The sequence below is a fragment of the Columba livia genome, chromosome 7, assembly GCF_036013475.1.
Source record: "Columba livia isolate bColLiv1 breed racing homer chromosome 7, bColLiv1.pat.W.v2, whole genome shotgun sequence".
In the NCBI taxonomy this organism is placed as follows: Eukaryota; Metazoa; Chordata; class Aves; order Columbiformes; family Columbidae; genus Columba; species Columba livia.
The window spans coordinates 33,701,330-33,724,906 of NC_088608.1; the positions used below are offsets into that span (position 1 = coordinate 33,701,330).

General features: G+C 40.3%; 1 protein-coding gene across 2 annotated transcripts; it reads right to left on the reverse strand.

The window, feature by feature from the left end:
• Positions 1–9,439: 9,439 nt before the first annotated feature.
• COPS8 (COP9 signalosome subunit 8) lies at positions 9,440–22,071 on the reverse strand. 2 transcript variants are annotated; one of them, XM_065069170.1, is made up of 9 exons: positions 21,849–21,870; positions 18,907–19,012; positions 18,472–18,542; positions 16,605–16,653; positions 14,970–15,102; positions 13,881–13,988; positions 13,367–13,429; positions 12,183–12,224; positions 9,440–10,905 (listed from the first exon to the last, which is right to left on the reverse strand). In XM_065069170.1, coding segments are annotated over exons 3-9 (477 nt in total). In that variant the 5' UTR covers positions 18,474–18,542; positions 18,907–19,012; positions 21,849–21,870; the 3' UTR covers positions 9,440–10,825. The 2 variants fall into 2 exon arrangements, with proteins under 2 accessions (XP_064925242.1, XP_064925241.1); XM_065069169.1 differs by lacking the exon at positions 18,907–19,012 and having other exon boundaries at positions 21,849–22,071.
• Positions 22,072–23,577: the final 1,506 nt, after the last annotated feature.

Genomic DNA, 23,577 nt, shown 5'->3' on the forward strand with positions numbered 1-23,577 from the left:
AAAGGAGTGCAAAAAGGGACAACAATACTCCTAAATGGCTTTTCTTTACAGATAGAGAGAATAGGGCTGCTGATAGCAATCCCCTCAGTCCAAACAAAAATCACTGCTTGTGAGACAAAGAGCCACCTTCTATGTCCTGCTCATACATTAAGCAGCAATAAGCACTAGACTGTCAAAAAATGAAGCCTTAACTATGAAAGTAACTGCAATAATAAAAAAGAAAAATACAACTTTAATCATTATATAGAAGGAAAAAAAAAAAACAAATAGTGAGTGTACATTCTCACCTCCACAAGCACATGGATAAACAAATATCTGCTAAGACTACACTCAGAAACATCCAGAATAAGCCAGCACCTGCAGAAACCAAGTTTAGAGCATGACCTTGTTTTATCAATACAGTGGTGTGATCACATTATCACCCAGAGATATTTTTCTGAGCAACACTCACAGACACCATACCCACAGCACTCACCATTCATCTATGGCTTCTGATTATGTGAACACCTGCACTCAGATCTCAAAGGTAAGAAAAGTTATACTGTATCCTGAGGAGCTATAAACTGCTTGAGGTTAAAAAACAAACAAACAAACACACACACAGCCAAGAGTCTCTCTCTTCTAGCATGCCACATTTTTCACACCAAGTCCAGCAGCACCAGCCATGTCACAGCACACCTACAGAACAACATGCAGTTATAGCTCTACTGCTAAAATAAGTTCTCAATAGACTTCACTGCTTAAGTTGAAAAGCCCCATAAACCACCCTTCATCGCTATCCTGCTCTCAGCTATCAGACCTGGTTGTTCTCTTGGCCACTAGGCTAAGCCAAGCAAACATTCCCTGATCTCATCCTCCGGTAAATACTCAAAACTCAGAGGGGTTTTGTTTGTTTGGTTTTGGTGTTGTTTTTTTTTTTTTTTTTTGTTTGCTTAGGTTTTTTTTTAAGCCAACTTACTCATGAATCAACTAACTAGACCAACTTAGTGAGGTTGCAGATATCTCACATCTGAAGGTTACCAGACACCCTCCAACAGAAGTAGAGCTGTTGCCCAAGTTTGTCATCCTTTATCACCTCCCATTGAGAACATACAACAGTATCTCTAATGCTCCAGAGGGAAGGACCTTCTGTCCCATCATGAGTATCTGCAGTTCATCAACTGCACAGAATCCTAACTTCATCCAACCCTTCCTTCCCTCACCCTTTAGCTCCTACTCCTTTGAAAAGGAAGCAGGTGGTAACAAATAAACTTGGCAAGCCACAGTTTGCATCACTCTGCCATATCATGCTGTGCATGCCTTGCCTCAGAATAGCTTAAAAATAACCCACCCCCACCCTGACGTGTCTGCATATGTACTCTGCAAATCCAAGAAAACACTGCTTAAAGGTAATGTTTATTCAAGAGAAAGCCTGAAGTTCCCTTGAAAGAACAGCTAAGTAGCTGGTGTTATTTATAGCATATGCCTGCAACCTCCCACAACTCAAGGAAGGGGACACCCCCTGCACAAGAGGCATCATGCTGCAGAAAGACACGGGAGAGCAGTTAAGGCACATAACTCAGCATTCATTGGTTTCATGCAGGTAGCCAGACCCTCCAAGGCCATCTGCGAGTGATCCATCAGGCAGGTGGTTAACCATCCTCCCCCTCGTGTGAGGTGGAAATAGCATGTTCTCACCACCTGACAAAAAATGAGCAAGGGTGAAAGCCTCAAGAGGCTACTCAAAGCTGTTGGTAACATCACCTGCCACTTTTCTGGGGCCTGTGAATGTTATTTGCAGACCATATGGGCTCACAAGCTACTAGATGAGCATTTTGTCCTTTCCTCAAGCTTTGCAGTCACAAGCACTAACCCTTCCCACAGGGCAATCTGAAAGGACACTATTTAGTGCAACCCTACCAGGATTACTTGTCAGCCAAGAACTTCAGCTTTTTCAGTCTTTTGCAACAAGCGCAGATATAATCATCTGTCCCTCAGATTCACAAATTCAGACTGAAGTTTGCAGAGTTTTGAAAGCCTTGCCTGAATTACAGTACTCAAACAGGTCATGAAGACAGGGAGAGCTACCAGTTTTGCATTATTTTATCCTTCAAATCAGGCAAAACTTGGTAGTGTTTGGTTTGCAAACTGGTTTCAGTCATAAATTCTATTAAAGGAAAAAGCTCCCAAGGGATGAAGTTCAACTAGTGTTACAAAAGCACCACAAACTGAAACAAGGATATTGGAAAAACATTAATCTTCTCTTCCTGGTACAAAGATATCTGACTGAACAATAAAGTACAGCACTCCCCTCTGGCTGTCAATCGATACCACTAAGAGAAAAAGAAATGTCATAGGTATTCTTTCTGCACTCCATAACCAAAGCTGTGCAAAACCACAGATGCTGCCTTTGCTTGAGTCAAATTTCAGCCTAGGCCTCTCCCCTTGCAGCGATCAGTAAAGTACATCTCACTCCCCAGGTCAGAAACTTCCTACAAACCGCTCAAGTGCTCCCAGTAGCAAGCTGTCTCTACTGTCATCCTCCTCTTCCCTGCTGGTTTGCTGACTCCAGTGTCCTTTAAACTCCAAGTTGGGGCCAAGGGGCTAGTTAGATGCTACAGAGCTGATGAACGTGTCTTAAGGTAGACAAACATCACTGTGGCTAAGCTTTGGGGAAAATTAAACCATCCAGTAACCACATAAAATGAATGCATGTCTCACTCTCTAGGTAGACAGGATGTAACTGAACTGAAAAGTAGGTCTAAAATACCTGCCAACAGTCTTATCATCCATGTTAATAACCCTGCAACATTTATTCTCCAGCTCAAAGTCCTAAAACTTTCACTCAGTTCTAGTACTGCTGGTGGTCTTAGCAGCTTTTCTGACACATGCCTAAAGGCAGTAAGACAAATCCCATTCTTGTTGAATGAGAAATAAGTTTTCCCTCAAAGTTCTGAAAACACAAAATCAGCTCCCCACTTCATCCTGCTTCAGGCAACCTCAGCCCACCAACTAGCCAACAGTGTAGTTTCAAAATTGTGTTACATACCCAGCCCTCAGGCCACTCCTACTGAAATTGCCAAGCTAGACTTCGTACACTAAAAAAGTAAAACTCTTTTCTGTTCCCAAAGGTGTGCCCACCAAAGAAATATCACAGTCAATTAACAGCTCAGTTGTGCTCTGTTAAATCCTTAAACAAGCAGAGACTCAGACAGGCAGCCAAAAAGCATGAAAGAAAAAGATGAGATAACCCCCCTCAGATGATTAGCATTTAGGAAGGTTGTCCCATGGAAGTCAGCTATTGCAAAATCAAGGAACAACTGGACACGTAACACATGGTTTGGATGAGTCACTGAGCAGCAGGGGAAAAATTCAAACTTTTTTGGCATAACGGCTAATTCTTCCCACTCCCAATTCTACTCCTACATGCTTTGTCACTTTTTTTAAACTGGAACCTAAGCAGCCCAGAAGTCAACTACATCATGTTAGACACTATACCTATAAGATGGCCCATTCCCAGAAGGCATGGTAAAAAAAGAGGAGTGGGGAAAAGCAAGAGAAAGGGGGAACTAGTAATTCCTGACAAACAGCCCCAAAATTTGTGTGTTAAAAGGCTAAATACTTTACGCTGGTCACAGAGAGTCTTCCCCAATGCTAGGACTTAAAGATACTCCAAAGCTTTGGATGGCATCCGAGCAGCTCCCTTTGACCTAAATTTTCCTCTCTGAATATCCAGAGCACACAAAAGGTTCTCACACTGACTGTACTTGAAGTTATGCAAACTAGTCCGCAGTAATGAGGCTGGGCTGGAAATTCAAACCAAGACAAGACCTTCAGCATGGATCCAAACCATGAACAGAAATAGGATCTTCCCTCATAATTAGACTTTTCTTGTAATCAAATCAGATAGTATTTTAACATGAAAGCAGAGTTTGCTCTTCAGGACCTCCTGGGAACACTTACTAATCCTGAGCTTTATTCACCAGATGTTAAAGGGCCATGAACATGTGAGGGCCGTGGGAGGCAAACAAAATGCTAAGATGTGCCATGCAAATCAGGGAACATTCATGTCCTTTGGGTCCATATGTTCTAAACTAAGCTTTTCACCCACTGGCTGCTTAGACATAGAGCAAGATGATTCCTTGTGCGTAGAATTTAGAAAGTAATCCCCATTCTGTGTAAAAAACAAAGGAGGTTCTCAGATCTCACAGAACATAAATGCACACTTTATTATATACAGTATCCCCAAGGACATTAGAAATTCACAACTCATATTTCAATACCAGTTCTTTCATAACTATACTGAAAAATTTGCAGGTGCTTACCCATGTCATCCAAGTAAAGTGCCAAACAACACCTGGAGGACAGCAAGAGCTGAGAAAATGAACATAGAGTGATCTACAAATCTTGTCACCTCAAATGGATTCTCATACACCAATCTCAGCTTTGACGGGCTGTAATAATACAAATTAAGACCGTGGTCAAGATTCAGCATTGTTCTGCCACTTACTCTAGTGTAACATAAGGCTTGCATGGAAGAAATAAATTGGGTTCCTACTTCTAAAAATCTTCATTCCTTCCCAGTCTCATACTTTTATTACACGAGAACACATTCAAAAGAAAGATATCGACCTTTACTGCAATGCTTTGGAATTGCTGGGAAGCATCCTGATTACTAATGCTTAACGTGTTCTCTGGCTTTACTTACATTGAGTTGTGCCACACAGCCCTAGCATCCCACCTGAAGTTCTTTGTTGTGAAAGCACAGAAGAATCTAGCATTTAATAATCAGTCCTAAACTCACAAAACCAGAAATACCTATTGCTCAACACAAGTAGTTTAAAAAAGTTGCAAACTTGCCAAGTTAATTGGTATGATCTGAAAATGTAAAATATTTAAGTTTTCTTCCCACCACAAACCAGCAACCCATTTGCCTTTCACTTGTCATGGTCCACTGAGAGCCAATTGGAAAAATCATATTTTGTTTTACACTAGACAGAGGCAAAAGTTTGTTGTTTTGGGTTTGTTTTAAATAAGGGTCCACAGCCAGGTGAAACTACAAAACCTCAGTGCACTGAATTGCCAAAGGTGGCCAATAACTCACATAATTTCTCAGTGTACCAGCTACAAAATATAAAACCACAAGGCCCATCATCAGCATTCAGTAGTATTTCTCATTCTCATTCTATTTAAGATAGCAGCAGTCAAAGTACAGTAGACTACAATATTTAGGTACTTTGGGTCATCTTGGTAGAATAACCATTTACTTTGTTTCCACTGCTTCTGACAAACAAATAGTCAGAATTATAACAAATAAACCTAGGCTTTGATTTTAACTTTCATAGGTGGACTGCAGGAGGCTTGTCAATAATTACATTGCAAAACTTCCAATAGATTGCATATTAGAAGATGAACATTTAAGTGTATTGGAACAGACTTTTGATGTCAATTGTGACCTGAAGAGGAAAGCCTCATTGCAGACTTTCATGGTGACTTACCAGGGCTTGGTCTTCACAAGGCTAAGCCTAGAGTATCATCTTGTGATCCCTTTTTACTCTTACATTTTAGTCACTCTTGGACTCTGCCAAACACATATTAATACTTTCAGATACCTTACAAAGGCTTTGGGACTGCTTCTCTCAACACAGGAAGCCAGGCTCTGGGCAGCACATACTTTGAATTGCTTGTGGCTCTGGCATTGGAAGGGCCAAGCCAGCCAGTCCAGATAGTCCTTCCTAGAAGTGAGGAAACACCAACGTGCTGTTTGGATGACAGCCCAGCCAACTCTGGCAGGTTAGGACACAGGCAGAACAAACCACCCACCCAAGATCTTTTTCCAGATTTCCCCTACTGTCTTAAACAGGGTTGTATTGCACATATACCCTGCTGCTGAAACTTAACAATACTATTAGCTCTCTCCTTGCACAGGCAGAACTCTTATGACTAACTTGAATAATCAATCTGCAGCATTCATTTTGGAAGTCCTCCAAGATGTTTATGGTGAGAGGTATGAAGCTAACGAGAAGTACAAAGCACAGTGGTTTATATCTTCTACCTGCTACTGCTGTAGCCAGTCACCTGAATAAACTCAGGCCACCAGAGGAACAATTAGCACCAGGCTGAGCTGATGCCCCCTTCACCCTTAAAAGGAGCTTCTCAAACACATACTTTATAGATTAGCAATGCAGAAAAACCTCCATTTGGTTTCAGAATGAATCCAGATTACTAAAACTAGGAAGAATATTATCGAAGCAGGGTATCTGCAGCAGAATCAATGAAAATTCCTTACAGCAACATCAGTGCCATTCTCCAGCAATGCCCAGCAAGATGGTTTTCTATATGTGCATTCTGCTTTCATTTACTTTCTTGAGCTACTGACAGCTCTGATCAGATCCTGGAAAATCTGCTAGGCATTGCTATTAAAGCCTATGGAAGGTTTCCATGAGGATGTGCAGCAGGGAGGCATATTCTGCTCTTCTGCCTTCACACCCAGTTTCTCCTTTTGAGCTGAAACAGCTTTCCCTCCAGAGACGGAAACTGCAGCTAAATGAGCAGCACTGACCTATATAGGAGAGACTAAAAAACCACAAAGAAACAATGTTCAATTACACGTAGGATACAGATGAAAATGGAAAATACTAAACTGAAATGGAATTTCTTTTTTTCAAATCCTTCATGAACCTCTACTCCCAACTGAATTCTTAATGGTTTCTTAACCCAAAGGTCCTCCCACTCCAGTACCATTCCAGCACTGCGGACGGAAAAGCCTTTGGAAGAACTCCCAAACCCACTCCAGTTGCTTCAATTAACAAAGCAAATACAACCACAAAGATATTTTCTCTCTGTTGAGTTGAAAGTACAGGGTTAAAGCAGCCCAGGTAAGTACTCAAATGCTGAAAGGTCTCACTTTAGGAAACAATTTACATAATCTGTAAGCCCAATCTGACAGGGCTCTGGCCAGGGAAGCACAAAGCTATGCTAAGGCTTGCCACAGCAGTGAAAGTGTAAACTGAAATCCTGTAACACAGTTCATGTCTAACAAATGGACTAACTCAGCAGAATTTTTGTTACTGACCCTTTTGAGAACACAGCATTTTAGCACAAGATAGGCCAAGCCAAAAGAGAAAAAAATTTCTAAAAATGTCTGATTTTGGCTTTTGTAATGCCACATGTCACAAAGTTGCTTATACCTTTCCATAGGATCAAATACACAACTGAAGATCATAATACAAGTTAGAACAAGCCTAAAAATAGGCCTACCATACTGAGACTACTCACTGCCTTCAAGAGAACTGAACTCTCCTGCCTTTTCTATCAAGCTCATCTTACATCATTGCTTGCCAGGTTAACCACAGCTCTAAGGACAGATTTTTCTCTACATTTCAGAGACTAGTTAAGTCTTCTCCTCTAAACTATGGAATACAACATCTTTCTACCTGGTGACCTTTTACTGATATGGAAAAGCTGCATTTGCCTTCAGCTGCTAAATCCAATTGTGAATTTCATTAGTGACCTATTGTAATTCCAAACTTCCTGATCCAGTATTTTTAAAGAGAAGCACATCATTTCACAGTGCTCTGAGATGGCCCTCATCCACATTTTGAGGATCCACAGCACAGTGCAGCTCAGGAATCAAATCAATCATGACAATGCATCACACAATGTCCACAAAGAACTACAATAAACTTACCACTGATGTAAATTTCCTGATTGCAGGTACTGTAAACCAGGTGATAACCCGCTGCAGGGCAAAACCATTCACTAATTTTAAGAACATGTTGGAAAAATAAGCTCAAGACATGCCAAACAAGACTATTAAAGGTCTCATGACAATTATCAACAACATCCCTCAAAGCCATTCATATTAAGCTGTATCAGTGGCAGTAGATTAAGACCTACTCCAGTGTTATTTCAAATTAACATTAGTAAAGCAGCTTGTCCCATTTGCCAGACATGGAAGCACAGCATTCCATTTGCCTGTAACACTCCTACTTCTCCAATATTTAATACCTCCATTTCCTTTACTAAGTCTTAAATTCAGCCTGCTCCTCACCTGCCCATTTAAAACCTAAAATTCCCAGATGACTGTGAAGACAGGGGAAGCAGGTAGAATATTCATTAGGAAAAAAAGGAGAAATACTAAAAATACATAGAACAGTAATTGAGGAAGTATGGTTTGGTTTTGCAGGCAGCTTCAAATATAACTTTTTCTACAAAGACCCAACAAATGTGGATTAAGTGGTCTACTTAATATACAACAGTTATTTCCAAAACCACACAAACTTGTAGGCTAAAGGGGAAAGGACTGCCTAATGGTAAGTAGCAGGTAGTCAGTTTTCATAGTGAAGGCAGCTGCCATAAATTACTATAACACCTGTTATGTTCAACATTGATAAAGTTCTTAATGCTACCAAGGCAAAAATACCAAGATTATGAAGTTATTCAAGAAGTCAAAAGCAAGCCTGATTATGAAGACCAGAAGTGTCTCAAAATACTGAAATGTCACCTACTGTTTCACTGCCTATTTGTTATCCACACACTGCACTAACCAGGGGGGAAAACCCTGAATAAGGGCATGCAACGATGCACACCAACCTGGTTATCACTGCTGATTATAGGTACTCAAGTCATTGTCATTACTACACTGAGAACAGGACAGTGCTCAAGAGATACTAGAACACAGCCCATGTTAGAAAGGATCAGGAAGAAACAGAAAATATTCTACTGCTGTTACAAGCCATGCTATATCCATCACATGACTAGTAAGAGCTAACAAGCAGTCTGTCTGAAAAAGGATATTTGTGAAACAAAAAACCATGATAAAGGGCAATGAGGATGAAAGAGATCTGAAATAGCTTGGATTCCAAAGAAGTACAAACAAAGCATGGCTGGGAGCACAGTACTCAAGGCAAGTTATGAGTTAATGCCATAACCCAAAGCTAAAAGCCAGCATGAGTTTTACAAAAAAGCAGAGAACTCAAAATTACAAACATGTTGAAACTGGACAGAGAAGAGTCAAACTTACCATATTTGAGATACACATAGATTACCAGTGCCCACATTGCTCCTGTCCTATTACCATTTATTAAGTGCAAGTAGCTAGTAATCCTTTAATCATGTCTAATTTTCATTGCTGGAAGCAGGGTTGTCCTTGCATACTACAAACTACTGCAGAACTACACACAATCCATAGGCAGAAGGGGAAATTTTCACTTAGCTCTTCTAGTACTTTACACCTTTGAGTATTTTAGAAGACATCTGAAGAGTACCAGTGTTTTTTTTAATATAAAACCATACAACTGCTGCACACAAAGATGTTTAGAATACCTGTCTAGGAATAATGTATTGAATTAATTTTTTAACTAACCCTATACAAATTAGACCAGTAGGAATACATTAAAAAAACTAGCCAAACCAGAACTGTGCTCTAAGGAAAATTAAAGAAATCAAGTACACAAGGTCAGTGTAAACATGTTTTTTAATATCACTGAAGATAAATTTAGAAATCCAAGTCTCAGGTGGGTTTCAAATAAATAAACATTTTGAGTAAGTGTTTACATATAAAGGGAGCTCTCAAAGCAGCAGTGCACAGTTTATAATTCCTCCCTGCTAACACACCTCCAACAAGAGAATGTACAGTAGGTAGTGCACACTGGAAAAAACAATCACAACATAGAGCACACTCGCCATCTTCGATGAAACCACTGAATATGATGTTGAAAAAAGGGGAGAGTAAATGAAGATATGCACTGCCCTTTAAAGCATCACTATTTTCCAATAGCCTTTTTTACCAGCATAATACAGATAAGAAGCTTGGGAATACCAGTCATCTTTCTGCTTCTAAAATCCATTCTCAGCTCAAAGATTACCACAGCAGTGCTCTCGTACAGAAAATGTATTTCTCAAACCAACATTGCAGCGTAACATATCATCCCCATCCCAATCGGTCTCTATTGAGGGACAGCTACTTTAATTTTTAAATTCCTCTCCAATAACTGCATAAGTAATCCAGAAAGCTTATAGACAGGTAAGAGTAGTTGTTTCTTGTAGATCTTGGCCCAGTGTACTGAAAAGAACCAAGACAGGATAGACCTCAAGAAACTGTATGGTTACCCAGCAAAATATCTGGTGTTCCACATCACTTAAATAAAACCTTCCGAATGTAAAAATTCTTCAAAGTGGAGATTTGCCTTTCTTAAATCACTCCAATTATTCTCCTGTAAAAATATGTCCAATGCGAAGCTTCAAATGAAAACAAGAAGATTTAACAACCCAGAAAGACCAACAAGAAAAAAGATCATTTCTAAATATGCCAGAAATATACTTGCAAAAGAGTTGCTGTAAATTGTTTTCTTATTTAAGTTACTGTTTCATCAAAATATTTTCTCTCTGAAGATACAGGTAGGATAGTCTTCCACTATTTGTACTTCAGTTCAACATGCAATTGATCTGTGATAAGCACTGCAGAACTCACCATAGAAGCACATAACCTACTAGCATAAATTCCTCAACAGTTAACCTGCTTCATTACTCTTCCTTTTTCCTTCTCCATTTCTAATATACCTGAAAAAAGTTCTGCCTCTCTCTGCTATGAGACAATAAAAAAAAACTTACTACATAATACTGCTGTGTACCTACTGAATAAATATTACAGAGTTAAAGGATTGTTTCAATTGCTAGCTTGGCTTTGGCAAAACACAAATTGGGATAGCATACACTGTATACTTTACACATTTGAGTAGGGGATGCTGCAACATTTAACAGATAAAAAGAAAATAAATCTTAGATTTCTAGAACTGTCAGTACACAGGATTCCCAAGTTGTTCTGGACACAGGAGCAGGGTAATCAGTTTTCAAGGAAAGCCACATAGTCAGTCAATCTGGCCAACTGCTGCTCATTTGGAATTGGTGGAACTGGAGCAGGTTCTACAAAGACAGAACAAATTACCGTTAATGAAACTGGGAAAGCAAATCCATCCACAATACCATCCATCACAAGAGTAAGGAAAAAAATTAAACGCAGACTGTTAAACAGCCTTATGGTGGTATATCTTGACTGTATCCCCTACACATGCAGCTTTAGCTGACATTACTTTTCTGTTATCCGCAACATTAAGTAGGCCAAGAGTTACTAACAGTAAAGATAACTGCAACACGTTCCAGTTGCCAACAGTCTCCAATTTTTTATTTTATTTTATTTTTTTTGCATATGCTGGAATCTGAATTATGAAGACTGACAGTACTTGCACTTAAAGCTCCTGGAGCTCTGTAGTTGCTCATTTCCTTACTAGCTGCCATACTGAAGATACCAAATCTATCGCATTATCTAACAAAACACAGTACCACATGAGATGCAGGAGAATACAGTGCACATACGGAGCTAACCCGACACTACAGTTTAACAGTAGGCTGGAAGTGCCTAAAGAAAAGCTAGGAATTAAAAATCAGAAGTTAAAAGTAGCAGGAAAATTTGCATTTACTCTCCCTGAAGAGTCAACTATATCCTGAATGCTGGTCTATTAAAGTAGTCATACTGCTTAGAGCTGCAAGTATGTGACAGAGGAGGCTGACAATCAAAATAATGTTTTCAAAAAGCAAGACCCCAGCTCTTGAAAGTGGCTTGGAATCAAACCTGTAAATATAAGACACTTTTGGCAACTGTGTTAGACACAGCAAGTCAGTAATTCAGATCTGCTGTCACTATCTCAAGATCAGAGACAACACTGTTTTGAGAATCAACATGAAGTAACGTGTTACACCTCAATCTACAGTTGAGCTCTGAGGAAAATCAGAAGATTTCTTGCTTCTACGGGGAAGACTTCACAAGTCGCACATGACACAAAAGCAACAAAACCTACACAGAGTTGCTTTGAGAAGAAACTGCCTGTAAGTCAGAAGTTTTCACCAAAATCCTTTGTTTTACAGGGGCTGCCCAACCCTGCTTTGGAATCTGCTCCCTGCTTCAGCTATGGAAGTGAGAATCTTAGACACTCCTTAAAATGTGAAGGTAAGAGAAGACAGAAGGAGAAACATGTTTACATAGCACTTGATTGGGGTTTGGCTTTTTTTTTTTTGAGGGGCAAATGATGACATTCACCTGTCCAGGATCCAATTCTTATTTTGTGGCACTGGTAAAATTGTGTTTATATTAATCACCTAAGTTTTAAAAACATGCAAGTAGATTATATATAAACAAGAAGTACCTGATGAATTAATAAATCTGTTAAAGGAAGCTTCCAGCACACCTGAAGAAAAACACAGTAGGTATTAGCCCACTGGGCCAATTTTAAACAGTTCTATACATCAAGCCCAAACTAGATTAAAAGGTAATAAAAATTAAGCCTGTTCATTTACCTTGTTTTTCTTCATAGCTAAAAAGCAGAATATCCAAGGCTTAGCCAGCTAGACACACAGCTTCAAAATAGATCACAACCTCCTGCCTCTTTCTTTTGCCTCTAACATAGTTCTTGTACTTGCTTTTGGAAAAGAACCGCATGTAACTAACTCTTAGTATTTTGCACTGCATATTTTGCAACCAGTTCATGAAAAAACTGATCACATGCAAAAGCGCAGGACTCTGGTTATGTGCCTTGCAGGACAAATTTCAACACCTTGCCTGCCATTTGTTTATTATAGTTCTGGGCTCTGAACACCTAAAAATTCTGCCCATACAAACAATATATTTTTGTTAGCCTAATAGATGTTGCCCTTTTAGATATGCTATGGTTTGGCTCCTTCCAGAGCTGCACCGTGAAGTTTAAGAGCAGTAATGTCATCTCTGCCTTTGTAGCTTAACATCTATTTTTGCCTCAGTCAGCCATGGGTACTGCTCTAGCAAAAAACCACCATTTTTGCAGGCTGAGCTTTACAGGAACAAATATTCTGTTAACATTGTGACAGTGGAGAAAAGAATCCACAGAATAAGTTTTAAAAAGCAAACAAAATTATACCAACAATTTGAGCTCTTGAGAACACAAAGATCTGCTACATCCCTGTCCAAAGAAGTTCTACTCTTGAAAAAAAATCTCTGGTGCAAAATGGTATATTTTTACTCATCTTTATTAGATTAAGATGTCATTTGAGGTCATCCAACTTATGTTGCACTGAGTCAGAGCCAGAAGGAAGAGGAGCAGGAGAAATCACAGCATATCCTGCCTGCTTTTGTTTAACAAAGTCAATTTGAGGATATAGTTTAATCCAAATTGCTTATAACCCCAAATCAAACCCACTACTTTGTACTTCCTACATTTTATAAACATCGCAGGTTTTACAGCAGCTTAAGCCCTCATAAAAATACCTAAAATAATATTGTGCAAAATTCTAATTAAAAGCTAACACTTAATTACAAGAAAATGCTAAACTCTAATGAAATAATAGCTCCACCTACCTGGCTTTTTAGGCATTACCATACGAGTAGAAAAGTCTGCTTGCCAGCCCTGTTCTAATACACCTGAAAAGGCATTTTTACATTTGTAAGAACAAATATTTTACATAATTGCTAAAAATGCAAAGTAAAGATGCACATTAAGACCAGTAAAAAAACATCTTATTACACTGCCTATATATCAAAACTCTAAGACATTTTTTGTAAGCATACAGACATTTAGTTCAACAAATAAACTCATGAAAGTAAAGACAGCACACAAAACTTCAATCTTCCACCATTGCTAATTGCTTTTACACTTCCACATATAGAAGGAGAGAATAACCAATAGTAACTAGTGGCAAATAATAAAATCAAACACTTATCCAGAACCATAACATTTATCTCTACTCACTGACCCACCACTTCTCTTTATAACATTTTCAGAATTGCATACATGTTTCTGTTGACCATCACTTACAGCTCTCCGATCTTAATCATCTGTAGAAAAACCACCCAATGAATAAATGCAAAGTACCTTTCACAGCTTCTTCTACAGGAAGCCCAACAAAGGCTGCAAAATCATCTGCAACTATTGAGGTATATGCCTGAGAAACCAATCCAAAGGCTCGTCTCCTAGTCGCATCTAAGAAGAGATAAAAACACTGTAAGCAGACAGTAGACTAATACTGATAACTAGGAAATCTGAGAACATTTTTCCAATTCTAACACATTTGGAAAACCACCACTGCACTTAAAGCTTGCACTTCAGAAGTTTCACCTCCCTTCCCACAATTCACTGAAGTGCCACAGTCAACAGCTTGCTCTATGCCAGGAGAAAACCCCTCAGAGACCACATTTTACTTCCAAATGCAGTTTCCAGCACCTTGGGTACTACTACCAGTCTGTAAACCAACTTAGGAAACTGCTCTCAATGGTATTCTCCATTTGCGAGCAGCTAGTGTGTCAAATAGTTCCAAATCAGAAAAAAAAAATCATGAAAAATGCAAGTAGTTAAACTATTTGTGTCCTTTTTTAACCACATCTGCTTTGATACCAAGGCATCTGCAAATCAGTTGTTTCTAAAGCTACACACACAGAATCTGTCATTGCAAAATACTTCAGAAGGTCTTTTAGCAGTCTGTAGTGCCCTCTAGTAGTAAAACTTTGCATGTTACTGTTGAGCAGTCTAGAACTAAAACATTTGTTTAAAGCCACATTTAAAAGAGAAACCTTTTCATAAGTGTCACAACATTCTGAAGTGCCAAGCCAAATTCCCTATGTTACTGATTAAAAGTCTTGATAAAACTAGATAATGGTATATTTTGCTATTAGAGAAAAAAAACACATGGTGTATAAAATTCCAATATGAAAGATCATACAATCCTAATTAATAAAAACACTTCCATTTGTTTGTACAAGTTTTTTTTAAACAAGCTTTTTATCTACCCTTGATACCTAAAATCCTTTAAGTAAAACCTACAAAAATTTGGCAACAATCTTCCTGACCACTTCTGATTTTTCATAACTTGTCATTTCTCTACTTGTCTATTTGTTTTTTTGAGCACACAGAAATAACTTAAAGCAACATATAATGCCATGCTAGCTACAGGAGCTCAGTTTGTACCTCTAAGAGCTTCCATGATTGGCTGAATAGTCTCAGACCACTGATGTGCACTGATTGTTGTGTAGATTCCTGGAAAGTCTCTCTGCCAGATTCTTTGTCCTACTGACCAAACCGCACCAAGTTCAGCATTTGCCTGGTGTGACCAAAAAAAAAAGCAAATCAAAACACATTTAATGCACAATGGTGTATTCTCCACAGTGACCATTCTGTATAAATCCACTTCCACTCCCTTTTCCCTTCACAGGAGTATATCACAATACCCATAATGAACATTAACGCTGCTGCAAACTCCCTGATCCATCCTTTGCCAAAACTTCATCACCCACATAAGCACAGTCTGCGCACATGTCAGTTATACCAACCCAGGCAGACGCACCAGCTAGAACAACCCTGGAGGACAGTCTGCATGCAAGCTACTGCCTAGAGTTGCAAATGGGCAGGCACAGCTTATTTTCTGCTTAGAGAGATGTTTGCCTCTTCAGTAGAGGCTTTATAAAGTTCAGAGGCTGTTGCTTGTACAGCAAAAGCAATTTTCAAGTTGAAAGTCTTACAATCTTGACAATAAGTCACACTTAATATGGTGCCATGCTCACTACAACTGCTTTCCCACTATTGGTTTCAGGGGCTACTTGTACCATGTTACACATGATCATTTGGTCAACTGGGCTCCAGAACAGCCCGTCAGAACAGGAACCAAATACCAAACTGGGTAAAACAGTAATACTTTCAATTGTAAGGAGAACTGATTTGTTTCTGAAGTTTAGACTCATTATTACTTGACTCAATTAGCAGAAAACTTATCAACGCATACACACAAGAAAATAATGATTGAGGTGTAACCTTCCCAACATAATTCACGCAATGAGTTTCCCACACCTGGAATGCTTCACATGAAATGGAAGTTACACAAAAAACACTTCATTATTCACAGAATATTGCTGTGCCACAAACACAGCAGGTTTCACAGAAAGGCCGAGTAAAATTTGGTTCAGATGACTATTGACTACACTGACTAACTTTTTTCTTGAAAGAGAAAATAATTTCAGAACAATCTGATAGGTCCCATCTTGACCATGAGGTTTCTTAGTACAAGACTACAGAACACTTGTTTCCTTGTAGAATGTATGATTTCAAACTGAAAACATAATGACAGTAAAATCTGGATGCATTTCTGGTATTACATTTACCTAAAACCTCAAAATGCATTTTTGATCCAAACACAGTGCAAACCAAAAACTGCCTACAGAAAATTAGCCAGTTTGAAGATGTGTCTTATCTGAAATCACTTCTCATTGCACAAAGTATTCTGCACCCTCATGTGGAACACACACCCATCCCAGAGTCAGATCCATTCCTTTCCTCCAGCTTACTACCCTTTATCATGAGGCCTTTGACTAAAAAGTCTACTGATTTCCTGAATTCTATGGCACCAGATTATTAGGGAAAGAAGAGGTAACAGATGAGCAGTGAGGAGATGTTGAAGAGCAACATGCCTCCTGCTGGGCAAGTGGTTCACAGCACAGAACAGAGCCCAAGGATACCTGCCAAGCAGAATCCTTGAGGGAGTAAAAGTCATTATTTCCAAGCTTATATAAAACTGTTTTAGTATCCAATGACATTTTACAACCTACTTACAGATTTGATAGCAGAAGGGATCCTTTTCCAAAGATATCTTGCATTATTCCTAAAAAAAGATAAGTTAAAAATATTTCTCAGTACTAAAATGTTTGCTACAGGGAGACACCAAAAAGTTTGTTTAGATGCTATAATTAACCATTTCAGTGCTTCAAAATATCCCTTCTATGTCTACTGAAGCAGAAAAACAAAGTTACCCTCAAGCAGACAACATGACTGCCATAATACAAACTGCCTCATTTAACACAGTTTAGAAAAGGTTTTTCGCTTCTCTACCCTAGGTAGCATTTCACAGAAGTTAGTTTTGTAGTTTTATTTTTAGAATAGCTGCATCTTTGATGAACACAAATAGTAACATTTAATCATGTCAGAAGTTACTTAGACCAGTGGTCTCCAAACATTTATCATGCATTTCTAGCAGAAAAACATTTTTGAGCATGTGCCCCCAGTATTTGTACATGTATTTACAACTTATAAACCTGTACTACTGTACTAATATATTATGTACATTATAAAGCACAGAAATATAGAAGTTAAAAATTATTAAATAAACACAATTTAAAGGTATTTCTATATTACTTATTAATAGTACAAAAGTACTTATATACCCACAATACACTTTACATACTAAGGATTTAGACTGTTTTGTGCATGCTTTCCCCAACCCAGCTTTGCCACATATTTTCTGGAGATTTGGACATATTGAAATATTAAGTCATTAAACTTTAGAGCACAGAAGTCTTAAAACTGAAATAGTTACAAATATTCTCTGAAATATTTAAAATGCAAAATAGAGAAAAAAGACACTCTGCTTTTCATTAAGTACAACTGTCAAACTTCAAATTAATTTGAACCAAGATTATCTGCATTAAACCCAATACTCAGTATCAGCATTCAAGGAACTTATCCTGAAAGAATATACACCAACAACACAAGAAAACACTCAAATCTTCAAATCCCCACACAAATGCTTACTTTGGTTTGATAATCAAACATGGCAGTGCCAATTATTCAGCCTGAATAACTGATCAACATTTCTGAATAAAACCCTAAACACAGTGAATCAAGTTCACATGGAGACACAGTAATAATCCACCAGACCAAATTCAAAGGATTACAGCTTCATGCAGATTTAGCTCATTCAGGCCAACAGTATCACTCATTCTTAACATGAACAGTTAAGAATTATCCTGCTGTGATTTACACACAAGAAACTGCAAGCAATCTTACTCAAAACAAACGCAGCCTTGAAAAATCAGAACACTGAAGTATTCAACACTTTCCAAAGGAGACAATTCCACCATTTAAGGATTTTTCTTCCTAGAGCCAACCTGTTTTCCTACATTTCAAAAGGGCTGGCAAGAGCAAACAAAGGAGAGTAATTTTTCTGAGAGAGCAAGGGGTGATCATGTAGTCCAATCCCCCTGTTGGAGCAGGAACACTTAGATGAGGCTACACAGGAATGTGTCCAGGCAGGTTTTGAATGTCTCCAGAGCAGGAGACTCCACAACCCCCCTGGGCAGCCTGTTCCAGTGTCTGTTACCCTCACTGAGAAGAAGTTTCTTCTCAAAATTAAGTGGAACCTCTTGCGCTTCAGTTTGAACCCATTAGCCCTTGTCCTACCCTTCCAATCCCTAACATTCTGTGATTCTGTGAAAGAGACTTAATTCAGTGGGGCTTTCTGTTTGTTTGGGTTTTTGTTGGAGTTTTTGTTTAGTTGGTTTTGTTATTGTTTTTAAAAAACATAGCACTGCCTACATGCATTTTGTTAGTCACACAATCAATTACCAATATTCTGGCAACTACAGCTCCAGCTAATAGTGACAAATTCAGTATCTGAAATTAAAGATTAATACAAACCACTCACATGTCATTATGCAACAGGTATAAAGCTAGAAGTTGGCCATAAACAAGGGGGGTTGCAATTCCTCCAGGGGCCTAAAAAATAAGTACAAAAATATGATTACATTTTTTAAGAGCAGGATAACTTACAAAATCCACCAGGTAGCCAAGTTTAATGAAATCTAAACATTCCAGGACAGCTGATGTTTTTCACACCACATAATACACCTGGACAAACTGTCAGAATTGCAGTGTTATAGTAATACAGTTGTATCTCATGATAAAAAGTTAACTTGCACATGCCAGTTTTACTTAGAAAACTTTGTTTTGCTGCATTAATAAAGTAAGGTGACATTTTTCATTACTCTAATGTTCCAGCTTATGCTCACAAAAGTGGTAACCATTTTGCTTTACAATTCCACACAAACAACTGTTTTTAGGCACTCACAATTTCACCTACCTTGAGCTGAATTATCAGTTCAATTCAGGGCACCCCACCAGAGCAAAATTTCTTTACTCACTTGTACTACCTTTTTGAAAAATCCACTTAACACATTTCAGCAGGCCTCATAAATCATACAAGTAGAAAGGAAGAAAAAAAGAATTATGATAAAGTTATAAAATTTTGAAAGTCTATCATCATTTAAAAGCTGAAAAGATTTCCAATAAGGTTTTAGAATTTTATCAGAGGGTAGTGCAGCAAGCACTCACAGGAAGCCAATTACACAGCTCTTTGATTTAATTATCTATGTGATTTATAGGCTCATCTAAGCCAAAAGCAAGTGATTAGCTGTAGCACTGAGCAGATATCACCATCCCCAGCTACTCTTATACTGTCTCCAGGGCTCATCACCCACCTACATACACAACTGTTTCCACAACTGTTCCTTGGATCAAGCCTATTAAAACAAAGCCAGGTCAACTAATATCTCCTGTTTAAACCATGTAAGTTCACCTTTGGTGTTTCTCTGTACTAAATAAAAGAAAAATCATTAGTTTATCTGACAGAAGACAAATGGAACAGAAGAGAAAGCTAATTAGTACCAAAACAACTAGATTTACAATCCACAGTCTTACTGAAGGAAGCTCTGTGGCTGCATCTAGCCTGCAAAAAAAAATAGCCCTCATATCAGCTCATGATCTGAAACACGAGGGCTGTCAGCAGATAGTAGTGTGCCCACAAGAATCTTGATGTGGATGTAGATGCACAGCAAATAATATACAGCAAATAACATACCAGCTTTCTCAAAGCATTTGGGAATGGTTTACCAGAGGTGCATTTGTTGCCATTAACCCTGGGAGACTCTGCTGACAGACAGAGCAGAAACCTTGAGCAGAGCGCAGTGTGAGTTCAGCAGCTTTACAACAACCCACAGGGGCCACACACTCTGCAGCAGGGAAGTGAGGAGGATACGTTAAACTTCCTGAGATGGCCAGAGAAGCAAAGCCCAAAGCCTGACAAGCTCCAACCCCACCACTGTGCGCTAATATATACCTTAGTGTGCTCCTTCAAGCCTGTGCTACTCTAAAGGATGGGAAAACATCTTCAAAGCAAGTACTAAACTGCTCCCAGCAGGAAAGGCAAGACACACTCAACACATGGTCCAAGGGTGCTCTTCTGCTCCTCTGTGCTCACACGCCCATCACTTGATGCAGCTGGTAACTCATATTTCAGCACAGCAACTTCCTTCCAGCTCCATCACCCTCTTCTACAGAACACAGGGCACAGCAAGAAGCAGCAGCACCATGCTGGGGACATGAGAGACACCTGGGCTCAGCGCAGAAACATCAGCTGAAGCTTGATGATATACACCCATAAATAGAGACCCCCTACTTAATTACATTTTCCACTGAACAGCTGTGTCCTTTGTCAAAGTTCTGCTGTGGCAAGTGATCACATATTGGATCAACTTTCTCCCTTCAATTGCTAAGGCAGCAAGAACTACAAATCAGAATCACTAAAAGAGTGCATGAAAGAGGAAAATTCAAAATTTTCACTTATTTCAAATGGCTACAGTGGGATGCACGAACATCACATTTAGAAAAACACTGAAAACTCTGTGCAAGACAAAAGAGGTTCCATAGATACCATCCAGAAAGAGTTTTCAGCATCAACATGGTGCCACTTAGATTTACCACAGGCTGTCACCACTAACAGCACAACAGCTGGACTCGAAAACTCACCAAGCAATAAAATTTAGAACAGCACAGAGGAATCTTCCAGCATGAGCTCCCATAACCAGTGCACCACTGATCTAAAAGCTATTCCCCAAGCCTGGTTCAGTGCTCCACTCTCCTCATCAATATCTTCTTTTTCTCAACCACATGAAACACATGGAAACATACAAACTCTTCCCTTGCACACACACACAACCTCCCCACTGAAAAGACCCTTATAACTACACTAAAATGCACTCACTTGTCTGCAGCTTGCAAGGTTCTGAATGTGCTGGTTTGACTGAAAATGGGTTAATTTTCTGTATGCAGTTAGAAACCTTTCTTTTCCGTAGCTAGCAGGCTCATTATTTGGACTTTGAGAACAAGAGATAACACAGACCTAATGTTTTTAATTGCTCTGGTCTGAGAGCCAAGGACATTCTGAGCACTCTGCCCACAAATGCGAGGCATCGAAGAAGCAGGGCACAAATGGGGCAGAGCTTGACTGACATCAAGCCTGATCAATGAGAGTATTCCATCCCATTAGCATCATGCTTCAGATATAAGAGTGGGGCCTTCTGGTCTGCTCTTCTGCTTTTTGTTGCTATCAAGCTGAAGAAGTCTGGTTGGGACATTTAGCTCAGCCTTTTGCCATCCTGCAGAGGCCTTTGGGCTTTTCTACCCTTTTCCTCTCCTTTTCTCTGTCTGGGATTGCTTTTTAGAACCAGGTGTGGCTTGCTGGGCCTGGCTGCTCAGTTGTGGACAGAGCTCGAGAAGAATTGCCAAGGAACACCTTTTATTTCTATTATATATATACACATTTACTAGTAGTGTATTAGTATTGTGTTATTTTATTAAATTGTGTTTATCTCAATCCAAGTTTCTCCCTTGATTCTTTCCCCTGTTGGGGGGTGGGGGAGGCTGTGAGTGAACGGCTGTCGTGGTTGTATCCCCAGGTCGGGTTAAACAACAACACTGACATGATTTTTTGTCGCGATTTTGTACAACGGGCAAGTTTAAGCACTGAGCCCTAACCAACCTCACAAACACGCACAGGCAGAGCCGTCAATAACCTTCCGTGCAGGACCAGGTTAGACTCCGAAACCAGAACTTTCAGGCAACAGTCTCTGACCCACCCGCCGCGGCTGGAGACGCCCGTACTGAACCCACGGGCGCTGCGAGCGGCCCCGGCCCCGCCGCAACACGCGAGGGCCCCCGCCACCCCCGGGCCCGTCCCCGCCGCACCTCGAGCTCCTGGGTCTCGCACTGCTCCAGAAGCTTCCTGAAGCTGAAGGAGTTCTCTGCCATCACCGCCACCGGCATCTTCACCTCCGCCCGCCTGAACCGCCTCCCCAAAGGAGGCGGCCGCGCCTTAACGTCACTTCCGTCCCGGGCAGTGCGCACTTCCACCCATGGCCTAAGGTAAGCAGGCCGCTCTAGCCGCACCTTTATGCTGTGGAGGACTGCGGGGGCGTAGTCAATGCCGGGGGCGTGGCCAAGGGGCCCGTGGGCGGGGTTCTGGCCAGCACGTGTGTGAGACCCAAGGTTGCTTAAGGGACAGCTACATTATGCGTCTTTTCCCCCATTATTTCTGTGTGTTTGTGTGTAACAAACAGATTTATGTTTAGTTATTTATTTGTATACATCGCATACTGTTTGATGGGTAAGATATACACCCTACGGCCTTTATTATGCATTGCATACACAATATAATATAGCACACATCATGTGTAAATACATTACGTAAAGTAGCACATGTGCCAGAATAGCGCATAATATGTTAAAAATGGCACATAACAGCAAATACGCTATTTTATAGGCAGGACCACCCCTTCACTGCAGCCTTTTGCGGCTCCAGTTCCAGAACTGGGACCCCCTTAGTCCTGCCTGCCTTTCCCGAGAATCAGGCTCAGGGGACCAATTTATGACTTCATATTTTTTTTTTTTTTTAATTATTATTTATCCCTGAAGGATGGACTTTGAACATGTTTGCAGCACGGAGCACAGCACTGGTCAGAGGCACACTTGTGCATGAATCAGTGGAAAATGGCAGAATTGGCACCAGATCTTTGCAATTATTTGGGCTACAGCTGGAAACTCTTATTTTTTAGAGTAATATTAACCCCGGTGCCTTGTTTTCTGCAAACCCTTGCTTTCCAATAGAACAAATTTGCTTTCCCCCATCATCTATAGCTGCATTTCCCTTCAATGAAGTGCTTCCTGCCACCTTCCACCCCCAGCGCCACCCCGAACGCCATCCCCAAACCCTTTATTCTTCATATTCAGCCAGCGACTCTTCCAGCCTTTTACAGGAGAGTTTCCCCAAGCCGTGCTCAAAAGCTGCACCACCTTGATGCAAAACTAGGGTGACCCGTGCAAGCCCGATGCAGCAGCGGCTGGGCTGTCCAGTAGCGCTGCCCACGCTTTCATGTTGAAAAAAGGAAAGAATAGGGATGCTCAGCCCCTTTGTCTGGGAGTCTCCACGCTCTGGGACAAGTCTCAGCTAAGGAAAAATAAAAATAACATGTGTCTAGGCTCGCTTTGGGATTTTCCCAGAGGAGAGCATCCTGGCGCAGGGCTCCAGGCGATGGCACTGCTGCTCCAGGCTTGGGCTCTGCTTTTCCCAACAACTGTCCCCGCGTCCTGCTCCCGTCCCCTCCAGCCACATCCATCCCACTGGCTTTTTGTTGCCCCAGCTCTGTGCCAACATCACTTTGACACTCGAGCATCTGAGAGGAGCATCATTCTCACCTTTTGCTCCCACTCCCAATTATCTCATACTTTTCGGGAGGCGGGGAGGGGATCAAAGCGGGGGGCAGCTTATGATGCTGCCAGTGGGAGACCTTCCCTTAGCATCGGCAGGCTCAGAGCATCCTTCCTGGCCCTCAGCTGGATGTCACCATGGAGAACATCGTCTTGGGAAGGCTTCGTCTTGTGGTGGGACGTTACGATGTCGCAATCCTCCATCCCGACA